Raw genomic sequence first — 27,260 nt, 5'->3', positions numbered from 1 at the left:
ATGAATGGATTCTCAAACTGCTCTGCCAACTACACCAAGATCTGGAGTCATTACCTGGTGCTGGCCCTGGGGATCCCCCAGCTGACCATCAACGTCACCTCCGTCATCTTCAACGGGCTCGTCATCGTCACCCGCCTGGCCACCAGGGACCTGCACAAGCCCATCTCCATCCTCTTCTGCAACCTGGCTGTCTCTGACCTCTTCACCAGCTTCTCTGGCTTCTGGATTACCGTGCTGTTCATCACCAACCCCGACATCACCATCTTTGGCTCGCAGGACATGCTGGCTCCCTACGCCCTGTACACCACCTCCATCCTCTCCACCATCTACAACCAGGTGAGCATCGGCATCGAGCGCTACCTGGCCGTGGCCAAGAGCATGAGGACGAGGTTCAGGGTGGCCAGGCACCACTCCATCGTCGTGGTCTTCATCATCTGGGTCCTGGCTTTCTTCCTGGGCTGCCTGCCGCTGATGGGCTGGAACTGCCTGCAGGCAGAGAGGAGCATCTCGGTGCTCTACAGCCCCTTCTGCGTCGACTACCTCGTCTTCATCACCATGCCCAACGTGGTGGTGGCCTTCCTCGTGCCCCTCTTCACCTACCTGAGGATCATCATCATCCTGAGGAAGAGGAAGCTGAGGATGCAGGAGGCGTGTGGCCAGGTCACCAACACCTACAAGTCGGCGGAGACGCAGGTGGCCAGGACCAGCATCTCCATCTGGCTGCTGGCCCTGGTGTCCTACGCGCCCTTCTTGGCCGGCGTCATCTTCGACGCCACCAACCAGCGCTGCCACACCGACCTCTACCCCGGGGCCTACATCTTCAGGAACTGCACGGCCATGCTGATCACCATCACCTGCCTGGGCAACCCTGTGCTCTACACGCTCAAGTCCAGGGCGCTGGGGGCCAGGCTGAAGGCGCTGCGCTGCCTCTGGGCCTCGCGCGTCCGGGCCTGCGCCATCGACAACGTCTGACTGGGAACGGCACAGCTCCCACCGCACGGGGAGAGCACGCTGATGGCTGCAGAGACATGTGGGGATGGGGCCCTGGGTGCAGAAAAATGTGTGGATGTGGTACTGGGTGCAGAAAAACGTGTGGATTTGGCCCAGAGTGCAGAAGAATGTGTGCATGAGGCCCTGGGTGCAGAAAAACGTGTGCATGTGGCCCTGGGTGCAGAAAAACGTGTGGATGAGGCCCTGGGTGCAGAAAAATGTGTGGATGAGGTCCTGGGCTCAGAAAAATGTGTGGATGTGACCTTGGGCTCAGAAAAACATGTAGATGTGACCCTGGGTTCAGAAAAATGTGTGCATGTGGCCCTGGGTTCAGAAAAGCGTGTGGATGTGACCCTGGGTGCAGAAAAATGTGTGGATGTGGCCCTGGGTGCAGAAAAATGTGTGGATGTGGTCCTGGGTGCCGAAAAATGTGTGGATGCGGCCCTGGGTTCAGAAAAGCGTGTGGATGTGACCTTGGGTACAGAAAAACGTGTGGATGAGGTCCTGGGTGGAGAAAAACGTGTGGATGAGACCCTGGGCTCAGAAAAACGTGTGGATGTGCCCTTGGGTTCAGCAAAATGTGTGGATGTGGTCCTGGGTGCAGAAAAATGTGTGGATGCAGCCCTGGGTTCAGAAAAATGTGTGGATGTGGCCCTGGGCTCAGAAAATGTGTGGATGTGGCCCTGGATGCAGAAAACTGTGTGGATTTGGCCCTGGGCTCAGAAAAATGTGTGGATGTGGCCCTGGGTGCAGAAGAATGTGTGGATGTGGCCCTGGGTGCAGAAAAATGTGTGGATGTGACACAGACACACACTGGTGGGTGCAGAAAAACGTGTGGATGTGGCCCTGGGTTCAGAAAAACGTGTGGATGTGACCTTGGGTACAGAAAAACGTGTGGATGAGGCCCTGGGTGCAGAAAAATGTGTGGATGTGGCCCTGGGTGCAGAAAAATGTGTGGATGTGGCCCTGGGTGCAGAAAAATGTGTGGATGCGGCCCTGGGCTCAGAAAAACGTATGGGTGTGACCTTGGGTTCAGAAAAATGTGTGGATGTGGTCCTGGGCTCAGAAAAATGTGTGCATGCGGCCCTGGGCTCAGAAAAATGTGTGGATGCAGCCCTGGGCTCAGAAAAATGTGTGGATGTGGTCCTGGGCTCAGAAAAACGTGTGGATGTGGCCCTGGGTGCAGAAAAATTGTGGATTTGGCCCTGGGTTCAGAAGAAATGTGTAGATGTAGCCTTGGGTGCAAAAAAATGTGTGGATGTGGTCCTGAGTGCAGAAAAAGGTGTGGATGCAGCCCTGGGTTCAGAAAAGCGTGTGGATGTGGCCCTGGGCTCAGAAAAATGTGTGGATGAGGCCCTGGGCTCGGAAAAGTGTGTGGATGTGGCCCTGGGTGCAGAAAAACATGTGGATGTGGCCCTGGGCTCAGAAAAACGTGTGCATGTGGCCCTGGGTGCAGAAAAACGTGTGGATGTGGCCCTCGAGGGTGTTCCGTGGTGGGTGGTTGGGGTTGGGGATCTCAGAGGTTTTTTCCCAGCTTTGGCAGCTCTGTGGTTGCTCTCTGGGGTGGGGATGGAGCCTGGCAGAGCCTCCCAGCACGGTGCTGTCCCTGTCCCTGAGCAACTCTGCCTGGCTGCTCCATGGGAACAGGGAGCTGCTTTCCCTGCAGTTAAAAATAATAACCATTAATGGTGTTTGCTTTGTGCCTCACGTCCCTCTGCTCTGGGCTGTGCCTCTGGAGAGGGTGGAACAGCTGGAAAATTACCAGGAATTTTGGGAGATAACTGTGGTTTATTTTCTTGTTCAGTCAGTCAAATTGTGACTTTTGACTGCTGGGTGAATCTTTATTAACAGGGGCACTCAGCACTGTTTCCCTGCTGTGATTTTAATTGCTGGATGAGGTGTTTGTGTGAGATATTTTGGCTGTGCTTTCATATTTCTGCTGTTAAGGGCACCCTCGAGTCTCTGGCTGGTGAAATTTGTACTCTTACAGGTAAATCCTTGCCTGGGCTCTTCTGGATCAGAGCTGCCTGGACAGAAAGAAATAAAAATGTCAAGACCAGATGTTTTGTAAAAGAGAAAGGTCTCAACTCCTCCCTCTCAAAAAAAAAAAAAAAATGACTTGGTTACTGAATATTTGTTTAGTAGATATTATTCTGTCAGATCCCAGTGAAGACGGATGCTTATTCTTAGTTACACTGGGATATTTCCTAGAAGAATCTCAATGTTTAGACTTCTTTAGAAGCCTGGATTGAATAGATTTTGTGACATCAGCTCATGTTTCTGGTTCTGCACTGCTCAGCTGCTGCTCTGTGATATTTCATCAACGCACAGCAATAAAATTCCATGAAAATCCACACAGAGATGATGTTCTCACATCCATCACACAACACATCAGCCCTTGGAGTTTTCAGGGACTTCTTTCCAGTTTCTTTGCTTTGCTGTTTTTTCCTCATCGCTACATATATCTCTGTATCTATGTCTACATCTATTTATATATTTTATATATGCCTGTATTTATACTTCTATCCCTATCTCGATATACACATCTCTCTCCACTCCCTCCTTCTTTCCCCACATACAGAGCTATGTCTGTATACAGTTATATCCGTAATATCTCTATATATCGATGTCCATACATCTCTATAGTTATTTATTTATGGAAAAATCTCGAAACAGTTCGGTGCTGGATTGAGCGCGCCTGGCCGGCGGCGCTCGGCGGTGGATTAGCAGCACTGCCGGAAGCGGAAGTAGAAGCGGAAGTAGAAGCGGAAGCGGAAGTGGCGGCCATGCGGGCCCCGGGGCCGTGCGCGGAGTGCGGGGCGGGGGGCGCGGCCCGGTACCGCTGTCCGCGCTGCGGCACCGCTTAGTGAGCGAGGGACGGGCTGAGGGGAGAGGGAGGGAAGGAGGGGAGCGCGGGGCTGGGGAGCGCTGAGGGAGCGGCGGGCGGTGCGCGGCCCCTCTCTCACGCCGTTCTCCCCACAGCTGCTCCGTGCCGTGCTGCCGGACCCACCGAGGTGAGTGCGGGCCGGGGGGCCGGGATAGGCCGGGACTAACGCGGGGCTAACGCGGGTCTGTCCGCAGAGCACTGCGCGCCCGAGCCCCGGCAGGAGCGGCAGCGGGAGGCGGCCGGGCACGGTTCCCCCCCGGAGCCCGCACCCCTGGAGGACATCCTGAGCGAGGAGGACGAGCAGGACCGCGTCCCGCCGGAGAAACTCAAACTCTTGGGTAATTCGGGGAATTGGAACCGGTGGAGCTCCAGCTTATCCCAGGCCTAACAGCGTTACAAGCTCGATCTGGCCCTTTGGAGGTTTTTTGGCAAGGTCAGGGGGGCCTCAGGCACGTCGGGAGCTCTGATCTTTCCCTCGTTGCAGGAGAATCAGAGGAGCTGAGGGATTTGCTGCTGAACCCCCACCTGCGGCAGCTGCTGCTCACCCTGGACCAGGCTCGGGACAAAAGCTCCCTCATGAGGAAGTTCATGCAGGAGCCCCTGTTCGTGGAGTTTGCAGATTGCTGCCTGAGCATTGTGGAGCCCCCTGAGAAGGAGAACATTCTCCCCGAGTGAGCTGCTGTGGGAATGGTTCTATATTTATCTTTAAGATTTTTATTTTTTTGAGGTTTGGCAGCAGCCAGAGCTGCTCTGCTGTGTGTCTTGGCCACTTTGCCCGTGGATGTCAGTGCTGATTTCAGTTTAGAGCTGAAGGGGCAGGGCTGTGTTGGGACATTTTTAGATCCTGGGGGTTGAACTTGCTACTCTGAGGAAATTTTTCTGTTGGCACAGAAATGCTGGCAGCCACAGGAAATGTTGCTTCACAGTGACAATATTAAATATATTTGCATTTATTTTAATCCATGAGTGCTCTGAAATGTTTTTGTTCACTAAAGGTTGTTGGAAAGGCTCAGACACCTTGAGAGAGCATTGAGCAGTTTATTTGAAATGACATACACAGAGCAGCTGAACATTTTCAAGATCCATGAGCAGCAAAGGGAGGGTACAGAGCACCTGTGGTGAGCCCTGGGCAGGATGGTGCTGTCTGGGGAGCTCTGCAGGCACCTGGCAGCTGTGAGGACTCACAGATTTTGGTTCTGTAGATAAAAAGCAAGAGCCCAGCCTTGCTTTTCCCTGAGACATCTGCCCTTAGTGCTGCAGCTGGCTGCTCCTCACTCCCTTGGGGCCGCTCGTGGTCAGGCAGGACGGTTGCACCTCTGAGAACCCAGCAGCAATCAGGAATATTTGCATTATTTGCTCTCTCCTGAGCAGCCTCAGTTCAAGTATTCATTGCTTCAAGCACCTGATCTGTTTGAATCGATTTGTTCCCATAGTGTTGATATTTCCTGTAATGTGTGGGGGAGGAGGAGCTGCCCCACACACTCTGGATTGAATTTATTGTCTATTATCACGTGTATTGTGCTGTGTGCTGTGTTCCATCTCGTGGTACGGACAAGGCAGCGCTGTGGAAGCTCTGAGGTAGCAGCAGAAGTTGAGTGATTGGAAAGCAGCAGCTTGCAGAGAGCCCTCCCTGAGGCCAGGGCAGAGCTATGTGGGCAGCAGCTCCTCTCTGTCCAGCAGGATCTGGTTGAGTCCCGTGCTGGAAAACGCCTCTGTGTGGGGGCTGACGTTGGCAAAGTGCAGGGGGGACCTCCTGCAGTGGAACTTGACAGGGCCCTGCAGGGACAAGAGGGGGAGAGTTTTCAGCCAGATGTGCAGCTGATTTTGTTATTCTTGAATATATGAACCACTGGATGAGGACAGAGAACTCCTCCAGAGGAGTCCACTACAAATGGATCTGGGAAATGGTGACTACAGAAAATGCCAGTGCTGGGAATGGAGCTGGAATCAGCTCAGGCTCTGGAGGTTGGAGTGCTCAGCACTGACCCTGGCACAGTTTGCAGTACCTGTGAGCTCTTGATGCAAACACAAAAATGTTTCCCCCCCAGACCCAAAGGTGATTTCTAACTGCAGTTGCTGAGGGAAGCCAGTGCCAGCTGGTGGCAAATGCTATCCCAGAGTGTTCCCGAGGTCATGGCAGCTCCAGGTGCTGCAGACAGGAGGGAGGGGTGGGTACCTGTGGGAGGGCTCTGATGGAGGTGATGCCACAGGCCAGGTCCTCCCTGGAGCCCTGCAGCCCCCTGAGGCAGCTCAGCAGCTGCAGCGCCCGCCGGGGCCCCGTGACTCTGACAGGGGCAGAAGCCAGCACCAGGCCCAGGGGCCAGGACAGCACAGCTGCCTGCAGAGGCCACACTGTGCCCAAAGAACGGGGAGGTCTGGCCCAGGTAGCTCCAGGAGCTGGGAACTCCTTTCCTTCCCCCTCGTCCAGCTCTGCTGCTGCCAGTGCGGCCGCTTTTGCCTAAAAAAAGACACAGAACAAGAATATTCTGAAATGTGCTGGACACAGCTTAGGACTGCAAAACTGAGAGGCTAAAAATGAGCTTGGAAGGACAGCACACCCCAGTTTCCATGCAGGTAAGGAATGAGGTTATTTCTGCAGGGTAAACTAGAAGCAGCTGTACAGGACTGGCATCTCCCCTGCTCCTCAGCTGGAGAAGAGTTTTCTGGAGCACTGGGTCTGTAGCTCTCAGAGTTAGTGCTCTCCCTCAGACACCAGGAAGCCTCAGTGGCTCCTTTCCAGTGCTCTCCTGTCCCCCATACTCACTTTCCATCTCCTCCAGCCACGCTGGATGGCACCAGCAGCTCTGCGGATCCTCTGGAAGCGATTCTTGGCCAGCCAGGAACGAACAGCTGAGGATTGAATGGAGACAAACCTGAGTGCAGAGAACCTCAGCAGCTCCTGCACACACTGGGACAGATGGCACTGTAATCCCCCAGTGTGACTGGAAATGTCCCTTGTTGTGTTATTTCAGCCCCACCCTTTGCAAGTCACCTGCTTGGATCAGAGTTGCAGAGCGTCTCTCCTTTGCTGTTTTCTTCTCTTTAAATCTTCTCCAACAGCACTGAATGCAAAATGCCTTCTCATTCAACACCTCAGCTCTCCTGCCTTCCAGGAGCTCCAGCTGCAGTGGGGAACAGGAGAATGGAGTTAGGGATGGGATTCCTCTTGGACAGCCTCCTTGCAGTGTCCCATGGCTGCTGATGAGGTTTGGGAAGTGACAGCACTTCATGAGTGCTTCTTAGGTAACATGGAAATGAAAATGGAAATTCTTGGGGAGGAAAGTGGAGCCTCCCAAAGTCCCAGCAGAGCAGGTTCATACCCAGCTCCACTGAGGGGCTGCATCCTGCCAGGCAGAAGTGCCTTTGTCTCCTTCCTCTTTCCCAGGGAAGGTGTGTTGGAGCAGGCAGATCTGGAGCTAAGGAAAGCTGCCATCCCTGCTGGAATCCTGACTGGAATCCTGACTGTTCTGTACACCAATGCAGCTCCTTGTCCAATGGCAGCACAGAGGACATCACACAAAGTGCTGTGCAGAGCTAGGTTCTGATGGGTGCTTGATTGAGTTCAATAATTGGATGGAAAATGCCCAGTTCTGGTCCCACTGCCTCGTGTGCCAGAATGTCCCTGAGGCAGGAGCACTCCTGAGCCATCAGGAGGGAACAGCACTCACCACAGAATTGGCCAGGAACACTTTGGTTTTGCCACAGTAGACTGAGGGGATTCCTGCTGCATTCCCTGTTTCCTGAGCAGGGGTTTGTCCCCTAAGAGCATCCTGCAGGATCTCCAGAACAGCAGCACTGTCACCATCCATCACTGCAGGCTCACCTGGAAATGAAGCATTGAGGAGAAGGTGTCACCAAATCTGGAAATCAGGGCCAGGGAATTAATTGTCTTTGCACTGGGATTTCCTGGCCATTTAGAGGGGAAACACCTGCAAGAGGGGAGGAGGAGATGGCTGGGAACACTCAATCCTGCTGTGTTCAGGACTAAAATGTGGCAGCAACCAGAAAAGCAGTGAGGGATATTTTAACTGGGCTGTGCTTGGGTGCTGCCTTCTCATCTGTTCTCACCTCTGTTCTCCACAGGTAAATCTGCAATTTGGGGTACATCTAGACTGACACAGGGAGGGCTCAGGTGCTCTCCCATTCCAAGCATCCCACATGGAAGCAGGAGAAAGCAGCAGCAATGCAATTTAGAACTGACTGAGCAGCTCAGCCCTAAGAAAATCCCATTAAATACTCAAAACTCAAAGCTGTGGGAGCAAAGAACAAAAGGCAGGGAATTGTAGCCTTAATGGACTGAAAAGTGCAGGAAGGGGAAACAAATTCTACACAACTGTGCAGCTGTCACAGGGCACTGGGAGCAGCTACAGGGTCCTGTACTGAGCAGGAATTTATGGCAGCAATTACAGGTTATTAAAGCCATTTCTGGGCCACAGTGCACAATTTTTTACATTACAAACAGGTCAGCCAGATGAATCTCTTTGGAAATAGAGACAGACTTAATTCAGACCTGGAACAAGAGATTGTTGCAGGAGTTCCTGCATGCTGGATGGGTTTTGCATCATTCCATCCTGGATACTGTTTGCTTTTCTGCTATAAATATTTCTAAGGAGATGAGAGCATTTTAAGGTCCTGAAAACAAATAGAAGCAATTCTTGCATACAGGAAGACATCTGGTGGCTCTGATGGTGTTCATGGGGCTGGACTGATAAGGGAACCAAAAGCTAGCTCTGTGTTTGGGCAATTGTTTTGCTTTGTTTGCAGCTTATTACCCCCTGAAGATAAAAAGGACTAAAAACCTATCACAAAGAGGCTTTGCAGTTAATGAGTTTGTAATGGAGGGGGAAAGATCCAGTGTGTAAGTAATTCTCCAGCCTGCACTTCCTTACTTCACCCCATTTCCACACAGTGAGCAGATTTCCACCAATTTTACTCATCTGCAATTTTACTCCTGCTTCCCACAGCTGCTGCTTGTTGAACAGAACCCCTGGGTGAGGAGGGGGATTCATTTGGGGGGCAGAAAGGGGCTGCAGTAACCTTCAGTATTAAATGTAAGCACCTGATGAGCTCCTCCTTTCAAAGGCATTACCTGTAGGCTGGATTGTGTTTGTTAAAGTCCATCCTCACTCTTGCTTAGAAAAAGAGAAGTTTGCAAAAGATGGAAGAAGCAGCAGAGTCCAGGTAAGCTGGAAGGTCAGTGATGCAGCAAGGAAACAAGGGGGGAAAGAAAGGAAGGAGAAGGAAGATAAGGCAAAAGGTAAGTGGTTTTCAAATTTACTAAAGAATCAACTCAAAATCAAATTATATTGGGTGAGGGGAACCCCAGAGACCACTGTGATTGTTCCACCCAGGAAGGACACAGAAAACCAGCAGTGAGGGCAAAGATTTGAAGTGTTAAGCAAATTAAAAACTCAGGTTGGTGATAGGTTAAAGAAGAATTTTGAGAATAGTGGTGAACACAGTAATTATCTGATCTGTGTGATACCAAATGGGTGCAGTGACAATTTTTCCTGATGGCAGAGGGATTAGCTGAAGAAACTTACTTACCTTTTTTCACAGCAGGATGAGAGTTGCTTTTATCCCACACTCTTTTTCTACTGGAGGCCCAGGATTTCCTCAGCAGTTCATAGCGCTCAATGAAACTTTGGAAAGGGATCCTGAGAGAAAAATGTGCAGGGAATTCCAGGCAAGAATCATTACTGTAAATAACTGATCCTTTTTTACTGTATGATAAATAACTGATCCTTTTTTACTGTATGATAAATAACTGATCCTTTTTTGCTGTATGATAAATAACTCATCCTCTTTGCTGTATGGTAAATAACTCATCCTCTTTGCTGTATGGTAAATAACTTATCCTCTGAAGGGGGAAAATTCCAGAATGGTTTTGTGGACCCAGTGCATGGGATGCAGAGTACATGGTCAAACAGGCCAGAACTTCTGAAGAAATTCACATTTCCCACTAGCAGTGACTGTAGCAATGCCTGGGCAGGAATTGTGCTTGGATATGCTGATGGTATAAAATATTTGGGTTTCCTGCTTATAAACTCTTCTGAATGACTAAATGCCACTAACTGCTATGGAAATGGATTGTGCTGAAGATTGGACTCACCTGACAGGAAAACCTGCTGCACTGATGGTGATGGCTTCCACTATTCCACAGGCCTGGAGCTGGCTGAGAACCTGAGGCACAAGTTGAGATGGTTTAGACAACACTGACTTTTGTGGAAGCTGCTCCTTGTGTGCCCTGTCCTGGGCATGCACAGGCAGCAGTGCCCAAAGCCAGCAGGGTGTGAAAAGCCTGTGTTGGTATTTCCATGCTCAGCAGATTCCAGGGGTGTTTAAAGCCTGATTGCCCATCAGATGAGGTTCTCCAGTTACAGCTCTAGCATCTGCTGCTCTGCTCCCAAAACTTCTCAGCTCCCTGGACTCCAGGAAGGAGCACAGTTTGGGTTGGAAGGTATTTGTGTGCTCAGGGCTGCTCAGATCTCCTCCATCTGTTTGGAGGCAGCACCCCAAATCACCCCAGCAACAAAGCAAGGTTTGGACAAGCAGCTCAGTGACTCTGAAAGGGTCACTATCTATCTTTGCTCTCCTATCTCAGAAGAGAAAGAGCTGTTTCAAAATGTGCTGTGAAAAGAGCTTTGCCAGTGACTCAAGATCCTGAGAAACCCAGCAAAGGCCTGGGGAAGGCTTTGGAAGAGTTACCTCTTCTCTTCTGAAAGTCATGGCCTTGCAGTCAGCGTTGGGCTTGATGCAGCGGATGTAATGGGGCGTGGTCCTGCTCAGAATCTCCATCAGATGCTCCAGGGAGCTCTGCAGGAAACAAAACAAACACAGCTTCATCCTCCTCCTCAGGGATCTGCCATCCACCCCACCAAGCTGCTCTTGCCAAGGATGGCTTTGCAGACTCAGAGCACTTGAGCTAAAACTCCACTCTGTAGATGCCTTCATCACATTGTTGATGGTAAATCCAGAAAGTTTCCAGAATTACAGCAGAAACCTGAACAGGATGTACCTTGAACTTGGACACCACTGTAACAACAGCTGCTCTGTTCTGGGTTTTGGTGTTATTTTGGTTCTTTTCTGTCACAGGAAATAATTTTTGAAGCAAAGGGTCCTTTGAGTTCTGCAAAACGTGGAGCAGCTCTGGTGGGACAGCATCCTGCAAACAGACATGACCTGTCAGTGTCTGGGCCTGGCAGGCACCTGCACCTCTGAAAAGAACTGAGAATTCCACACAGAGATAGAACAGTTATTTCTGATGCCAAATTTGATGTGACCACAGCTGCAGTTTCAAATCTGATGATGTGCATTCAATCATAGCCACATTTGGGAACAGAAAACAAGATTTGGCTGAACATTCAGCAAATCCAGTCCAATGTACAACTGCTCCCAAGTGAGCTCCAGCTCTCAGGGCTGGTTTAATCCCTGAAGGACAGACTGCAGCAGACATTAGAAATGTTCTCTGAATTAAGAGATGGTGTTTTATTGGTAAATAAATAATAGCACTTGCTGTAATTGCTGGGGATGTCAGAGCTGAGAAGGGACCCTCCTCTCTGCAGAATTCACATTTGTTATTCCCTGATGGCCAAATTTGAGTGCTTCCAGCACTTTCAGTAGTTAAGCCCATGCTCTTGTTCCTCATAAATTTAGCTGGAATTCGTAGGGAATTAAGTGTTGTATTTGTAGTTATAAAAATGCCTTGATGCCAGTAACAATTCTGCATCCCCCAGGAATGGAAGATTTGGTGAAGATTCACTTCATCCTCAGCTCAGAGGTGAAACAAAGCATCTGCTTGTGCCAGTGGTGCTTCAGAGAACCACACCAAGATCATCACCCACTTTTATGTGGCCTGAAGGATTTATCTGCAGCAAGGTATGTCCAGTACCCAGCACTGAATGTATTTGTTAGTGGTGCTTTGATTTAAATCACTTCAGGTCTGTAAGATACTTTTAAGATTTTTTAAGCAGCTCTTTCTGCCATCACCCACCTTATTTTTCTCCACCATTGCTGCCAGCTGATAGCAGACTTTGCCAGCATAATGTGAAATGATAAAGTTGGGCTTCTTACTGAACTTATCTCGACTCAAACACTGATTACTGGACAAGGCTTTCTCAATCCTGGTTTGGAACAGGTCGGTGTTGGAGGCTCTGTTCAGACGACACTCCTGCAAAGGACACACAATTGCAGCATCTCTCATTTGTCCCAAAGAACTGATTCTAAAAGCTACAGCATTTCAAACTTAAATCATAAACCATTTTACCTTCAGAGCTGCTTTGAGTATGCAAGGCCTGAAATATTGGAAAGGAAAGGAGGGAAAGAAATAATTGAGGCTTCATATTTGAATCAGAACATCCAGGATAGAGGGAAAAAAACAGCTCAGAACAGGAGGAAGCAGTGGCATGATTTTTCTGAAACTGAAGCCTTGCAGAAATTTTATAGCCAATAGGTTTTCTATTAATTTACTGTTTGTTATTTTCTTTGGTGGTGTGGGATAAAGGCAGGAAAATGGGCCCAAAAAAATGAAAGGTTTAGATCACACTTACCTCATTCAGCAAGGAAAAAATGCTGAGAGGATTTCCCTCAATCAGATCAAGGCAGTTCTGGTTATCCTTGTAGTTTATGAATGACCACTGCAGGCCTTCAGCTGCATACTCTTCCTGAAGGAAGAGGGAAGGGGTTATTCTGCAGCAGAGGGCACCAGAGCTCAGAACTCTGTGCCTTGGGCAGCTGATCCAGGTCCTGTTTGAGGAGTTAATCCCAGCTCAGCTCTCAGGTCAACACCAAGCTTGAGAAAAAACAACTCACATGAGGATATCCTACCCCAGGTAGCTTTTGGGTGTGATCAGAACCTGCTGGAACAATTTGTCTGAGGATTTGGGAACCCCATGGATTTATCAGAGTGAGCTGTAAGGCTGCAAACAAAGGCCACAGTCACACAAAGCCTCTCCTGGCTGTGCTGAGATTTTCCCTGAAGGACAAGGAACAAGCAGAACTCCTTCCCTGGACTGGGGCACAGCCCTAAGCCAGCCTTTGTGTGCCAGACTTTACTAACTGGGCTCCATTTAAAGCAAAGCCTGATCTGAAAGGAAGTGCACAGAGATACTGGTTGGAATAATTGGTACAATATTTATGCTGAATTACAGGACAAACTGTCAGCAGTGTTTAACAAGCACAAGCTCTGGGCAGTTATTTGAAAAGCCTCCTGCCAAAAGCTTGCTCAGCACAGCCACTAATGGCATTTAAGTGGTTTGGGGGACAGCCAGATCCAGAGGTAAGAGGGCAGGCAGGGAGTGGGAGGGGTGCTATAAACAGAGGTCGTGGAGCCGTTTCAAGAAAAGCAATTGTGTGCTTGAACTTGCCTTCCATCTTCCCTGACCATTAACCCCTGGCATGCTGACCAGGGAGGCAGGGAAAGCAGCCTGGCAATAGCAAAAGCACAGTTTGCAGTTAAAGAAAATACTTGTGTGCTGAATAAATGGAAACCTGCTGTGAGGCAGGAGGTGCCAGCATGCTGGTGCCATAAAGAAAAGAATTCCCCTGATTGCAGGTAATGGCAAAGAGCATTTTGGTAATGGATAATGGTAATGGATCTGCAGTGGGAGGGGTAGAGCAGCCTGGCAGGGAGTCTGCACCTTGCAGGGCACTCAGATGAGAGCTGGAATTAGCAATGTGTGACCAGTGAGGGACTGCATGCTGCAAAAATCCTTCTCTGCTGTGGAACACCAGCATTTGTGTCCCTCCTGACTCAAAGATAAAAGCTGGTGCACGCTGGGGTTTGTTTTAAAGACATCAGCATGCCTGGTTCAGGGAGCTGTGCCCCTGTGCAGGGCTCTGCTGGGCTCTGCCTTCACACCAAGCTCAGCCCAGCAGCTCCACTCTTTAAGAACCTGCTGCTTCATGGCTGTAAGCAGAAACTTCCAAGACAATCTCAATTCAGGCTGCACTTACCCCAAGAATTTAGTCTCTAGTGCTCAGCTCTTTGGGGGAAAGCAAAGTCTGACATGCAGAGATCCAATGGAGCTGGGAACAATTTCCAGTCCCCAAGAGACAAAGCTGTCCTTCCTTCCCACACTCCCCTCTTTACAAAGCCACTGCTCCCTCCCACTGCTTTCTGTGGCATTACTGACTGAAAGTTCCATCTGACCATGGGCCCAGCAATGCAATTAAAGTGACAAAAAGATGCTGTTTTAAATCAGATATTGAAGATCTGTTTGGGGTATTACCTGCTGTGCCTTCAGGTAGTGAGCTACAAAGTGCTGCTGCAGTTTCTCGTTGGCATAATTGATACAGAGCTGCTCCAGGTTGTTCTCAGGGAAAGCTTCAAAGCCATAAACATCCAACAAACCTGGAAGGAATGGGGAGGACAGGGAGCTGGAGTTTAGGAGCAGCTTGGAGGGCTGCTGGCCCCTGAGTTAAACCAGGGTGGGATGTCCATACCTATGAAGCTGGTCCACACTGAGGGATCTGTGTAGATGTTTTCATTTATCACCAAAACCAGCCACTCAAACAACCTGCAGACAGCAACAATGGCATTAGCTGGAAGCTGCTTGCTTGCAATAATCAGAATTGTTTCTTTTACTGCTGTTTCCATCAGGAAGGAAGAGGAATTTCTGATGTGCAGCAAGTAAATCCCTCTGGCCTCCCCATCCCCTCTCAGAAGTCACCTGGATGAGCACATCCCTACCTGGCATAGATGATTTTAGCCAGGCAGTCCCTCCTGGTGTCACACTCAGCTCTGGAGCAAGGCTTCTTGAACACTTGCTGCTGTTTTCCAGCAGTGATTGTTCGAATCCTTAAAGATTCCAGGAGTTCCTCCACAGGAATCTGGAGCAGATCTGCCGTGGTCTTCACAAACTCTTGTTCAGGAGAACAAACAATGCAAAGTCAGCTGGTGTGTTCACACCTCTGAAGGAATGGAAGGGCTAGAGATTGTGTGAAAAAATGCTAATTCCATCAGCTCTCCAATTTAAATGTGGATTTTGGATCTTTCTACCCAAACTTGGGAGCAAGTTTTGCAAAACCAGACTCTAAATTTGGATGTAGAGTGTCCCTAGAATTTCAGATCCTTTCTTTAAAAGGAAGGAATACCAGAAAAAGCTGAGGTTTGCCACACTAAAGTTGTTTTTCTCTCTAAGTGTGTCTTTGTTACTTGTTCATCTTCTTTGAGCAGGGACCTCAAAACCCAGACAGACAAATCCAAGTCATGACCAGGAAAAAAGCAGGGATTTGGGGACAGAAAGGAAGTGTAGAAGAATGAGTATTTGCTGACAAAGCATTTAAGATCCTTCTCAGCTAAGCTGTATTCAAAATTATTTGAATATTAATTACTTTGAGTTCAGAGGATGTGAAATTGTGGCAGGAATTTCACTGTTCAGGGCAGTTTCAGCTCTGAAGGAAACCCAGATCCACAAACCTCCCCAAGACATGCACAGCGACCTCTATTTATGCTGGAATTTCACAGATTTGTGGTCACTGGCTTTTGGTCTTTATCATGAAAACTTGCAAGCTTTGATGTGAAAAGCTCTCCCTGTGGGTCACATTTCTGCCAGCCCTGTGATGGCAGGGTAAGATTACAATCAGAGCCACAGCTCTGCCAACAATCCTGAAATCACTGGTAATGCTGCAGTTGCCCTGACCTGTCAGGGAGGGGAATTATCTCTCAGGGCAAGGGAGCATTAGGTTTTTGTTTGTTCACACAAACACACCCAAATTTTGGGTTGCTCCTGGCCTTGATTGTCTCCTATCAGCAGGAGAATTACTGTTCAAATTCTTTCCTTTAATAAGGAATTCTTTCTGAATTCAATGAAGAAATTAAGTGAATTCGATTTAATAATTTAAAATGCAATAAATTCAACAAGGTTTAAACAAATTTATTAAATTTATTAATAAAATAATTAGGGTTATTAGTAGTTAAAAGGAATTAATAATGAAAAGTAATAATAGCTAAAATTACTCAAGTGAAAAAATGGTAGATTTAATAATTTTAAATACATTTAATAAATGCTAATAATTAAATAAATGCAATAAGTAAATCGAAATTAATTAAATAAAGGAAAGAATTCTCTCCATTCTTTCCCTTCTCTAATCCTTTCCCTTGGGCATCTGCACTGAACTAACAAGGCTCTGGAGCAGGACATGGGTGTTGCCTCACCTTTGGTTTTGTCTTGCAGTTCACAAGGCTGAGATTCATCCACTGGATTAGAGAATTGAACATTCCCAAGGTGCAGAAGGGCTGATAACACCTGGAACACAATCAGGGAGTTTTTCAGGACAGGAACAGGCCATTCACAACATTCCTGCACACAAAAGATCCCAAAGTTCTGTGTGGATCCCTAATGTGCAAACTGAAATTCAGAGGTGCAGCCTTTCAGTTCAGATCTAATCTGTGGCTGTGCAGCCTGATGTGGAGCTGGGGTCCCTCCAGGGAGGAGCAGCAGCTCTGCAGAGTGTCAGGGATTTATTCCAGCAGCAATCCCACCCTGGGACACACTCCCAACACCCTCAGCAGCCTCGTGCTGGCCCTGCTGGGGAGCTGACCTTGAAAATATTGCTCTGCGTGGCGTGGCCGATGCCCAGGTGGAACATTGCCCCTCTGGTCACCTCGAAGCAGTCCTCTGAAAAGCCAAACAGTGCTCTTGAAAAAGCCAAGCACACAAACAGGGGCAAGCAGCACATCTCAGCACATCCAAACTGGAATGGTCAGTGGAGAGGGGGAAGCTGGATGCTCTTTGGGGAAATCCCACACACAAGCTGCAGAACCAACCCCCTGGTTTTTTTTATTTTTCTGCCTCTCTCAGGTGAAGCACATGCAAAGACAAGACAGTTTCTAAACAAAGCCACAGAGATGCAAATGTGCCAGGCCAGAACCAGCTGTTTTAAGCCACGTGACTGATTTTAAGCTTTAAGACTTTATAGTGCCAAGTGGAACTTAAAAAGAATCCCATTAATGCAGGTGGCTTTGCAAAACATCTGCTGCTGGGGATTGAACAGGATTTATTTCTGCCTGCCTCCCTTTAAAGTTCCAGCCATTATTAATAGATTGATTAATTAGTGAAACTAATCTTTACCATCTAAGTTTCTTTCAGAATTTGGCAGCCAGCGGTACTCGGCCCCTTCTGGAAGGTTCCACTCCAGCCTCTCCTCTGCAGTGGCACCTTTTGTGATCTGGAGACAGAAAACAAGGTAAGAATTGAATTCTGCCTTTGGTGTTTACAGCTCCCAGACAGTGAAGAATAACATACTGGGAGGATGATTTAATTTGGGAGCCTGGGAGACAGGGAAACTGGTAATTATTAAAAGTTGCAACTGTGCTAAATCCGGTGATTTCATCCCTGCTGTGTGTCAGAAACACCCAGCAAATTTAACTGAAGGCAAACCTGATAAAAAATATGGAAGTTTCTTTCATTGGGGGCCTGATAGGCAACTCTTGTTTTCTCCAGAAGGAAAGTCTGGATGGAAGCACCAGTCAGATGATGGAATCTAGAGAGGGAAAAAGAGAAAAGATTCCAACAAAACCTCTTCACAGAATCCAAGAGGGGTTGTGTTGTTCTGAGACAAATTTAATGTGAATGCTTTGCAGTTCACCTTCAGTTTTGTTCATATTTTATTCAGAATTCTAAACTACATCTCTATTTTTCCATTGCTCTCTTAGAGATCAGGGGGAGAGCTTGCAGAAAAAAGAAAAAAAAAAGGAAAATAATAACCAGCAAACCAGAATACACTCTAAAGACATAAAACACTCTATGGCAGAATTCAGAAATAAGCTTTAAAGGAACAAGACAATGAAGATTTAAAGGAAGAAGACAACAGGTAAGGTTTCACACAGTGATTCTCACCTGTCTAGCTGGAGCTGGATGTATTTCCCAAACCTGCTGCTGTTGTTGTTCCGCAGGGTGCAGGCGTTCCCTGTGAAATGCCAGTGGCAGACACAGAACAGTCAGAGTGGTCCCACTCTGCCATGCAGCACACAGGTACTTAGGGAGATCTGTAAACAGCTCCAGTATTTGAAGAGTTTGTTTTTAAGGAGAGAACCAAGAGACAGCTTAGACTTGTGTGGGAACAAAGGGAATTCCCACAGTGGCCATGACTTTAGTTTGTTGTTAAAAAGCCACATTTACCAAATGCTTCCATGACAGGGTTGGAATCCAGCACTCTCTTCTCTATCCTCTCCACAGTTTCATTGCCTTTTGGGGAGATGACTGAGGCAGCAACAGAGGCATAGAACTTCATAAGGCAGCGAGAGGTCCAGGTCTGCAAGAGAGAGATCTGACAGTAGCTCTTTGTTTTTAACGTGTCAGTTCTGGCAGTGGAGCACTGCTGCCTTCTGGAAACACAGTGTGCAGCTGGAGGGGAGGCTAAAGAGAGGAACTGTGTCAGGTTTAGAGCTCTGTTCAGTGCAAACCCTGTGCCACAGACACACATTTCAGTGCTGCTGCAGTGGGAGTGCTCTGCTGAATGGCACTTCCATCCAGGTGTCTCCATCTGGAAACTCAGCCAGGACTAACAGCTACTGCCTTGGGATGGAATGAATGTGAATGGATTCTGAGTGATTAACATTCAGCAAAGCATCCTGTTCTTGGGCTTAAAAATACCCTCAGCATAGTCCTGAGCAGGGATGGACCATCAGAGGACAGGAGCTGAACACACTGCTCTAAGTCTTGCTGAGACACCCTGACAGAGCAGGCTGAGGCATTAGCTCAGGTGCAGTTCCTGCTGAATGATTCAAACCCAGCCCTCCAGAAATGACAGATGTCACCTGAAGAGTTGCTATATTAAGCAGAGTGTGTTTAACTGCAGCAATCACTTAGTGCTTCACACACATTTCAAGAGAGTCGTGCTGGGCAGATTGGTACGTGCTGTGTCAGAGGGGTTTTTAATTCATCTTTGCTCATTCACTGCACTACAAATCACTGGCAGAGCTCAAAACTTGAGAGCAATGTCATGGAAAAGCATTTCCTTACCTTCCCAGCACCACTTTCTCCACTCACAATGATGGACTGGTTCACAGGGTCCATCTGCTTTTGGACATTCCTGTAGGTTTGCTCAGCCACTGCAAAGATGTGAGGTTTTAAATCCTGGCAGTGAAAGAGAATATTCGTATTTAAGAGCACAGTAACCACACACAGTTCAACAGCAACAGATAGCAAAGGTTTATCCTGCAGGACTATTTTACTCAGATAAATTTGGAGCAGTTTGACACCTGGGCTCTGCAGAAGGACAGTGATCTCAAACACAAGGGTTACCTGAGGACAAAGTGCAACGTGGTACTCCCTCATGAGCTCAGGTGAGTAGAGGCAGGAGAAAGGCTGGAAAGGATTTAAAGCCACCAGGCTGCAGCCAGCATTTGTGTAGAACAGGTTGACTCTGTATCTTGCTTGAAGACATTTCAGAACTGAAAAGCAACACCTTCTGTCAGCATCTTTTGCAAAGTGTGTTTGACTCTTGCTGTGCCTGTTTGGAACAGAAGTCTCAGGTGTGTTACCTACCAGGTTTAACACAGAATGAGGTGATCAAGAGAGTGATGGAGGTGTAAGAACTCCTGTGTCCATGGTGTTAATGCAGTGAGAGCAGGAGCTGCAGTGTGCCAGTGGCCAGCAGGGAAAGGGATCCCTCAGCAGACACTCACCTGTCCTGGTTGTCACTGGATTCACCTTGGTGAGGTCATCAAAAAGATGCAGCTTCTCTTCATCACCGAGGAAGGCTCTAACTTCTTCTTCAAATGATTCACTGAGGTCATTCTGGATGAGAGAATCTTCCCTTTGGCCATTTTCCTGGAGGGGATGTCAGATCAGCACCAGTGAAAGGTGAAAAGCTGGACTTTCACCTCATCCCCTGTTCTAGCTCTTCTGCTGCTTCCATATCCCCAAAGTTCAGTCTCAGCAGGAGCCAGAGCTCAGGATGTGTGAGCTACTCCTGCTCCCAGCTGCCCTCCTCCTGCTCTGAGGTTAGAAAAGTGTGCTGGCTGTGGGCAAAGGCACCCACAGAACGTGGCCTTGGGCTCACACTGCAGTTCTGCACAGACACTTGCCACTGGCTCATTTCTAAGCCTCTGCATGCCATGCATCCAATCCAAGCAGTGCCCTGGGCTCAGGGAAGCAGGCAGGGCTGGCTGCAGGTACAGCTGGAAGCCCCTGCAGGCCAAAACAAATGCACCTTTCCTCTCATTTTCAGGGTGAAAGCAGCAGAGTGCACACATCACAGCCAGGGCAGAGGAACGGTGCTGGGGGAAGAGCTGCCCTGCCTCAGCTGAAGTTTTGTCCCCTCTGAATCACTTAAAATATTCAAATCTCAGCCCCTGGGCTGTCCTTGACAACATTATTTGGAAGGACACACTTGTTGTATGTAATGGAAAACCAGCCAGAAGAGACATTCCAGGACCTGTTTGCCATTTCTGGGGAAAGGAGAGGCTAGAAGAGAAAATGAATAATGGAAAAGACACCAGTGCTGGTTTTTGCATTCTATACACTCCTCTTCTGATCTCCTTCTCTTTGACAGGAAGTTCTCCAAACCATCCCTTCACCTGTACCACAAGTTAACCAATGACCAGCATCACCTTGTTTATACAAAAAATGCTAAATTTAGTTAGCTGAGCTCATTAGTATAGGGGAAATGCACTGCAAACCCCATTTAGCACTTTCTTTAGAAAAAAAAAGCTACAATAGTGTGCTCATTTAGGAACATTTTTATCTTTTGCAGACAGCATAAGTAGTTCATTTCCAGTAATACAGAATTTTAAACAGTAAGGGGGAAAAGAAAGCTTAGCAATGCAGCAAAGCACTGCCATCCAAGTGATTTCTGTTATTCTCTGAATGAGCATGAAGCAGCTTGCTGCTGTCAGAGAACAGACACCACAATTAGGAAACACTCCACAGGCCTGAGGAGCTCCTGCCAATTCCCCTTTCTCCCCCTGCCTCCCTGTGTTCCTTACACCAGGCAAGTTAAATCCACTCTGAGAGTGCAAGGGCTTGCTTCTGCTCAGCATCACTTCAGCTGAGATGATTGCTTAGGCAAAAGTAAAAGGATATTTGAAAATAAACCTCAATTCTTGTGTCCATTCATCTTCCTGAACAAACAGCCTCAGGATGTGCCTGCTGCCTGTGTTAACACCTGCCCTGTTAGAGCCCAGGGCACAACAAAAATCACTGCCTGGTGTCTCCAACACAGCTCAAACCCACAGTAAATAGGTCCAGTCAATGCATGAAGCAGGGGTGAATATTCATCAGTAGTTACCTAATCTTGACTGCATGGAAATAAGCCAAGAATTCTCTCCTGGCAGTAACATTTAATTAGCACACATAATTCCTGCTTTTCTTTTTACCTGCTTTGGCATCTTGTCCAGGCCTGTGGACGGGAGCACTGGAGGGGGCCTTTACTTGAGGGTACTTCATTCAAATCACACTGGAGAATACTTAAATAAAGAAAATAAAGAGGCATTTAGATAAAAATAACTCTGGCCATATCATTCTCCAGAGGATTCCACAGGCAGATTCCAAAGAATTCAGACAGAATTCCCAGTGTGGCCCAAGTAACACTGGAGGAGGAAATGCTACCCAGAGTGATGGTCCTGTTCTGCTGCTGCTGCAAATAAAGCTTTTTTGGAGGGAATCATGCATCTTCCCTTCCATCAGGAATAAAACGCTTTGCTTCTCTTCAATAAAGCGAGTTTTCTTGGCGAGAACCTGCAACTACTTGTTAAATCCCTCCTGTTTGGAGGAACAGGACAGATCTGAGGGTCTGACAGTGCCAGAGAAGCCAGAGCTTTGGGGAGTGACTTAGAGAAATCTGTGTTGTCCCCTCCCTGTTTCCTCTGCAAATCCCTGGGAGCCAACCCAAGGTGAGTCAGGCTGTTTGAATTTCTGTGATAAACGCTGAGGTTCCACTCACACAGCCAGGAGGAATTCCGTCCTTCCTGCAGCTCAAGCTGCCATTACCTCCATTCCTTTTCTATTCTAATTCTATTCTATTCTAATTTCGTTATATTATATGCTATTCTATTCTAATTTCGTTCTATTATATTCTATTCTAATTTTGTCCCATTATACTCTAATTCTGCTTTAATTCTATTATATTCTAACTCTATCCCATTCGTCTTCTATTGTTACTCCTGTTCCATCCCTAATTCCGTTCTTACCCCGGCATGCAAACAACACCTCGGAGCCACCCCCAAACCCGTGTGCGATCCATCCCGGCAGAGCCTTTAGTGCCGGGGGACATGGGGGACACCCTGGGGATACTGGGGACACGCTGGGGACACCCTGGGGACACGCTGGGGGGACACGGGGGACACACTGAGGACACGCTCGGGACGTTAGGGACACGCCGGGGACACTGGGGACACCCTGGGGACATGCTGGGGACACCGTGGGGACACGCTGGGGACACCGTGGGGACACGCTGGGGACACCGGCGGGCCGTGGCAGCTCCCGGCCGGAGCCCAGCGCGGTGCGGCGGGCGCGCTGTGCCCCGAGGGCCGCGCTGTGCCCTGAGGCGGGCAGGGCCCTGAGGCGGGCAGGGCCCCGCGGCGGCGATGCCGGGCAGGACGGGAGGGCAGGGCCGGCTCGGGACTTACCGAGGGCGGCAGCGGGGCCGGAGCGGGAGCGGGGCCGGGAGAGGAGCGGGGCGGGCGGGCCAGGGAGGCGGAACCGGGGCGGGGGCTCGGGCGGAGCTCGGGCTCTGCGGAAGCGGCGAAAGTGCGGGCGGGGAACGCGGCCCGGCTTTACCGAGCCCGGCTTTACCGGGCCCGGCTTCGCCCCGGGCCAGCTTTACCGGCTCCGCTTCGCACTGGCCCCGCTTTACCAGGCCCGGCTTCATCCCGGCCCGGTTTTACCGGGGCCGGCTCTACCGGGCCCGCTTCACTCCGGTCCGGCTTTACCCCGCCCCGGCTTTACCGGGCTCGCTTCACCCCGGCTCCGCTTCACCCCGGCCCGGCTTTACCGGCCCTGCCTCACCCCGGCCCGGCTTTACCGGGCCCGGCTTCATCCCGGCCCGGCTTTATCGGGCCCGGCCCTACCGGGCTCGCTTCACCCCGGTCCGGCTTTACCGGGCCCGGCTTTACCCCGGGCCGGTTTTAGCGGGCTCGGCGTCACCCCGGCCCGGCCTTACCGGGCCCGGCTTCACCTCGGGCCGGGCCGGGGCCGTGAGGGCGGCAGAGGCGGCCCCGGGCCCCTCCGGCTCCGTGCCCTCGGCACCGGCCGTGCCCCCGCTCCCGGTAAGCTCCGCTCGGCTCTCAGAGCCGGGATTTATCCACGCTGGGGCTGGGGCTGCCCGAAAAAGGCACTCAGGGGGTGCTGGCTGTGCTGAGCAGGTAGCACGGAGTTCTTTAGTGCCGCGTTTTTACATATCTGTGCTATTTACACCATGAAGTGTGTTCTACAGAGCAGTAAGGTTGTGCACCATGTGAATATTTGATGTTTAGAGATCTTCCTCAAAAATGTACGAAGCATCTTGTTGGAACACAGAAGGATGTGAAGTGCTGGAGCTTCCTCAAGCCTGTGCCTGTCCTTGGCTTCCCAGCCAGCTCCAGTACTGCTCTGTGTTCTTTAAATTTAGAAGTAGCTCAGTAACTTCCGAAGTCAACGTTGTTTTAATGATCTGATTCATTTTTAAGGAGTTCTGAGACCCGTTTTACAAAGCTACCTCAAGTTCATCTTTTGTGCTTTCAGAGGGAGGAAGAAGGATGTCCCAAAAACAGCTGAAGGAAGCCTTTATCAGCAACCTGAACGGAACGAGTTTGCTGGAAATTTCCGCAGGCTTGTCCCTGCCTCCGCTGTGCCTGCTCTGCAGAGGGCTCCTCCTGATCCTGCACTACCTGCACCATGGAAAACCTGTAAGCTCAAGGAAGTACAGCCTGCTGCTAGACTTCCTGGTGCTGGTGTCTCCTCTCCTCTTCTCTTGCACTGTCTTGTCTCCAATCATCTTTTTCATACCGGTTATCCTTGCTGCCTTTTGTGCCGGAATATTTCTCAAAATATACAGCCACAGAAAACGGGAGGCCAGAGCGCCCTTTGGGCAGATTGTAAAAGAATTCCAGGAGGCATGCTTGGATCCCAAGTGCATTCCAGCAATAACTGTGTTCCGTGTTTATGTCAACGTGCTGACATCCATCAGCATTTTGGCCGTGGATTTCCCGCAGTACCCCCGGCGATACGCCAAGGCCGAGACCTACGGCACCGGCGCCATGGATTTGGGGGTGGGAGCCTTCATCTTTGGAAATGCTCTGGTTTGCCCTGAGGTTCGACACAAACCTCACATGGCACAGCCCAGGTTCTCCAGCCTGGCCAGGCAGGTGTTCTCTGTGTGGCCGCTGATTTCCCTCGGTGTTGGGCGGCTGCTGAGCGTTAAATCCATCGAGTACCACGAGCACACCTCGGAGTACGGGGTGCACTGGAACTTCTTCTTTACCTTGGCACTGGTGAGACTTGCAGCATCTCTGCTTTTAGCCATAATCCCCAAACATAAGGCTTGGCTTGTGGCTCTAGCTGTGGCTGTGCTTTACCAGCTCCTCCTCAGCACCACCTCTCTGAAGACGTTCATCCTGCACGGCAGCGACGGCAGGGGCTCCCGGCTCGGCTTCCTCGATGCCAACAGGGAAGGGCTGCTCTCCCTCTTTGGCTACCTGGCCATCTACCTGGCGAGCGTGCAGGTGGGGCTGTGGCTGCTGCAGCGCAGGAGCTGGGTCAGGAGCTGGCTGGAAGCCCTGAGGGGGCTGGCTGTGGCTGTTCTGGGGCTGTGGGTGATGCTGCAGCTGTGCCAGGCGTGCACGGAGCCCGTGTCGCGCCGCCTCGCCAACCTGCCCTTCTGCACATGGGTGCTCGCCCAGTGCCTGCTGCTGCTGGGCTTTTTTGTGCTCACCGACCTCGCCTTGGTGTTCACAAAGCTGCTGGTCAGAGGGTGCAGCGTGCCCTGCTGCTGGGAGCTCGTGCAGCCCCCAGATTCCAGGAAAAAGCACGGAATGGAGGCCGTGCCGGTGGGAAGGCAAGACAAGCTGTCACAGCCATGCCTGATTAGTGCCATTAACAAAAATCAATTACTGTTTTTCTTGCTAGCCAATGTCATGACTGGTGCTGTGAACATCCTGATAGATACAATCCACAGCAAGGCTGCCTTTACGTTATGCATATTGCATTTATACATGTTTTTTAACTGTTTAATTATGTATATATTGCATGCCAGAAATATAGTATTAAAGTTTTGGTGAGTGGACTAGCTGGACTTTGTTTGCTGCAGTTGAATGATGGCATTTAATTGAAAAAATAGTATTTTTCCTGGATGTGTTGCAATAATTTATAATTTAGCAGAGCTTTTTATTATTTAGTGTTGATTACTTTTTAATGGTTCATTTTACCAAATTACACAGTTGATGAGCTTACCTGTTGGGAGCTGTTGCACATTATCCTGAAAACTTAGGATTGGAGATTGCTGAATATTCCTGCTGCTCCTGAGAGTAAATTGTATTTACAGTTAGTGAACTGTGCTCATACCCAAGGAATTAGATAACAAGGTAGAGTAGAAACCAGATGAAAAGAAAATGAGTAATTATATGGAGAGAGAGGCCTAGCTGTGTCAAGATTTACCTAGTTAAGGCATAAATAATAGATAAGAATAATTCTTTATATAAAATGTATTGAATAAGTGGATACTTGAAAATGTTTTGGCCCCAGTCCTGCAGAGACTTATGCATATGCTTGACTTTGATGGTAGTAATTGTGGAGTGTTAATCATATACTGAAACCTAAATTAGCCTTTGAATTAAAGCTAGATTTTACTTCCGTCCCCACTGATGAATATAAATGAAGAGCTGAGATAAAGTGTGATGCTCTGAAGGATAAACTCAACTGCAGATGAATTCATAAAGCAGTAGTTGGAGGTTGTGGTGCAGATAGTAAGAGCAACACTTCATAAGAAAATACAAATATACCAAATGGTTTCAGCTCCAACCTGCAGACCAGCACACTGAATAGTGTATTTTGCCAGCTGAGATGTCCCCAAGGGGGGACATTTGGCATTAATTTTGATTAGCAAACAAACAGGGTTCAGATGGAAAGAAGTGCAGTGCACTGGGTCAGGGTTCTGGCAATGGCTTGAGAAGGAAACAGTCTCCCCTGCAAGGCCAGAGCAGAACACCCTCTCTGTTCCCTTTCCTGACTGTGACAGTTCTTCCTGACCTCATAAAGTCGTTGGGAAGAGAAATACACTTAAAGGTTGTGAGGAATTCAATAATGGGATATAAATACTTTAGGAGTAGAACACCAATGGTAGTTGGTGATAGATGTCCAGTGTCAGTGGAGTTACAGCAGTACACATGGGCCATATTTCATATTTCTCCTTGTCCATCACAAGTGATGAATCAGCAAACCTTTGGAGAATAAGCCTCTAAATCAGATTCCTTAAGACACACATGCTGTGGAAGAGTCATAAATTTAGGAGATTCTCCAAGGCCCTGGCCAGCAGAAAGGTGAAGTCTGAGGATTGCAGGCTGTGGCCAGGCTGAGTTCTTGCTTGTTTGCTTCCAACTTAAAGCCATGTAATCTTGAGAATTAGAGCAAACCAGCCTGTATTATCCTGGGGACAAATGTAAGAACTGGCAACAACCTCTTAGAAACAGTTGTCAGTTTATAGCAGAGTTTTCTGGTAACTGGTGGATGTGTTTATTTTAAAACACTTCCTAGACTTGCCTAGGGAAGAAAGGTCTCCCTCGTGAACCAACTGGCACTACTTATTTATGCAAAATTACTCATGGATATTTATTTTTGAAATATTTAAAGCCCAGGACCTGCAGGGAGTTGTTCCTGTGAGCACAAGCCTGTCGGTGTGGCTCAGAACGAATTGGGTGTGACAGGCAGAGCTGTGTCTGGACAAGCACAGGGCACCCAGGTGCCAAGTGCACCGGGGGAAGCAGGGAGGATGTGGGAGGTCTGCTGGGTGAGCTCCTGGCTGGTGCTGCCAGTTCCAGGGCTGCAGCTGGGGTTGCCACAACAGCAGCAAACCCAGGGGATCGTGTGCACCAGAGTGGGAACAAGCCTCTCTCAATGCCAGCTTCTCATCCTGAACTTCTCCTGCTTGGAAAGCCCTGAGGAGTAAATCACAGGTTTGGTCTCTTCTCCCAGAGAGGACATGGCCTCAAGCTGCACCCAGGGAGGTTCAGGTTGGACACGAGGAGGAATTTCTCTGTGGAAAGTGTGGTCAGGCACTGGAAGGTGTCCAGGGAATGACTGGATGTGGCACTCAGTGCTCTGGGCTGGTTCAGAGTGTGGATCAGTCACAGGTTTGGCGTGATGATCTCAGAGGTCTTTTCCAACCTAAGTGATTGTGGGATTCTGCAAACTGTTCACCAGTGAATTAATGAGACAATTCTCATTGCTTGTTGTCGATAACAAAT

General features: G+C 49.1%; 4 protein-coding genes across 10 annotated transcripts; 3 read left to right on the top strand and 1 right to left on the bottom strand.

Annotated features, from left to right (window-relative positions):
- LOC117005898 (lysophosphatidic acid receptor 1-B-like) lies at window positions 1–972 on the top strand. Its single transcript, XM_033077982.1, has one exon. It carries the CDS (start codon window positions 1–3, stop codon window positions 970–972), a length of 972 nt encoding a protein of 323 aa, XP_032933873.1.
- Window positions 973–3,776: 2,804 nt separating this feature from the next.
- Window positions 3,777–4,836, top strand: ZNHIT3 (zinc finger HIT-type containing 3). Its single transcript, XM_033078249.1, has 4 exons — window positions 3,777–3,856; window positions 3,973–4,004; window positions 4,072–4,215; window positions 4,362–4,836. The coding sequence occupies exons 1-4, from the start codon at window positions 3,777–3,779 to the stop codon at window positions 4,550–4,552; spliced, it is 447 nt and encodes a 148-aa protein (XP_032934140.1). The 3' UTR covers window positions 4,553–4,836.
- A 59-nt stretch (window positions 4,837–4,895) lies between these two features.
- Window positions 4,896–22,490, bottom strand: MYO19 (myosin XIX). 6 transcript variants are annotated; one of them, XM_033078239.2, is made up of 25 exons: window positions 22,452–22,490; window positions 21,201–21,290; window positions 19,509–19,653; window positions 19,126–19,274; window positions 18,844–18,957; window positions 18,001–18,133; window positions 17,719–17,788; window positions 17,260–17,362; window positions 16,951–17,047; window positions 16,421–16,497; window positions 16,035–16,125; window positions 14,568–14,739; window positions 14,321–14,394; window positions 14,107–14,228; window positions 12,427–12,540; window positions 11,871–12,047; window positions 10,896–11,042; window positions 10,586–10,693; window positions 9,990–10,060; window positions 9,425–9,534; window positions 7,546–7,700; window positions 6,870–6,999; window positions 6,642–6,727; window positions 6,054–6,335; window positions 4,896–5,653 (listed from the first exon to the last, which is right to left on the bottom strand). In XM_033078239.2, the coding sequence occupies exons 2-25, from the start codon at window positions 21,210–21,212 to the stop codon at window positions 5,525–5,527; spliced, it is 2,868 nt and encodes a 955-aa protein (XP_032934130.1). In that variant the 5' UTR covers window positions 21,213–21,290; window positions 22,452–22,490; the 3' UTR covers window positions 4,896–5,524. The 6 variants fall into 6 exon arrangements, with proteins under 6 accessions (XP_032934130.1, XP_032934132.1, XP_032934133.1 ...); XM_033078241.2 differs by lacking the exon at window positions 10,896–11,042; XM_033078242.1 differs by lacking the exons at window positions 4,896–5,653; window positions 6,054–6,335; window positions 6,642–6,727; window positions 6,870–6,999 and adding an exon at window positions 8,967–9,063 and having other exon boundaries at window positions 7,615–7,700.
- Window positions 16,985–25,931, top strand: PIGW (phosphatidylinositol glycan anchor biosynthesis class W). Of its 2 annotated transcripts, XM_033078248.2 has the most exons (3): window positions 16,985–17,065; window positions 17,535–17,692; window positions 23,545–25,931. In XM_033078248.2, exon 3 carries the CDS (start codon window positions 23,559–23,561, stop codon window positions 25,077–25,079), a length of 1,521 nt encoding a protein of 506 aa, XP_032934139.1. In that variant the 5' UTR covers window positions 16,985–17,065; window positions 17,535–17,692; window positions 23,545–23,558; the 3' UTR covers window positions 25,080–25,931. The 2 variants fall into 2 exon arrangements, with proteins under 2 accessions (XP_032934139.1, XP_032934137.1); XM_033078246.1 differs by lacking the exons at window positions 16,985–17,065; window positions 17,535–17,692 and adding an exon at window positions 23,022–23,090.
- Window positions 25,932–27,260: the final 1,329 nt, after the last annotated feature.

The sequence above is a fragment of the Catharus ustulatus genome, chromosome 22, assembly GCF_009819885.2.
Source record: "Catharus ustulatus isolate bCatUst1 chromosome 22, bCatUst1.pri.v2, whole genome shotgun sequence".
Classification (NCBI taxonomy): domain Eukaryota; kingdom Metazoa; phylum Chordata; class Aves; order Passeriformes; family Turdidae; genus Catharus; species Catharus ustulatus.
Note: the sequence above shows the minus strand (reverse complement) of the source record. Positions and strands in the feature narration are given on the sequence as shown.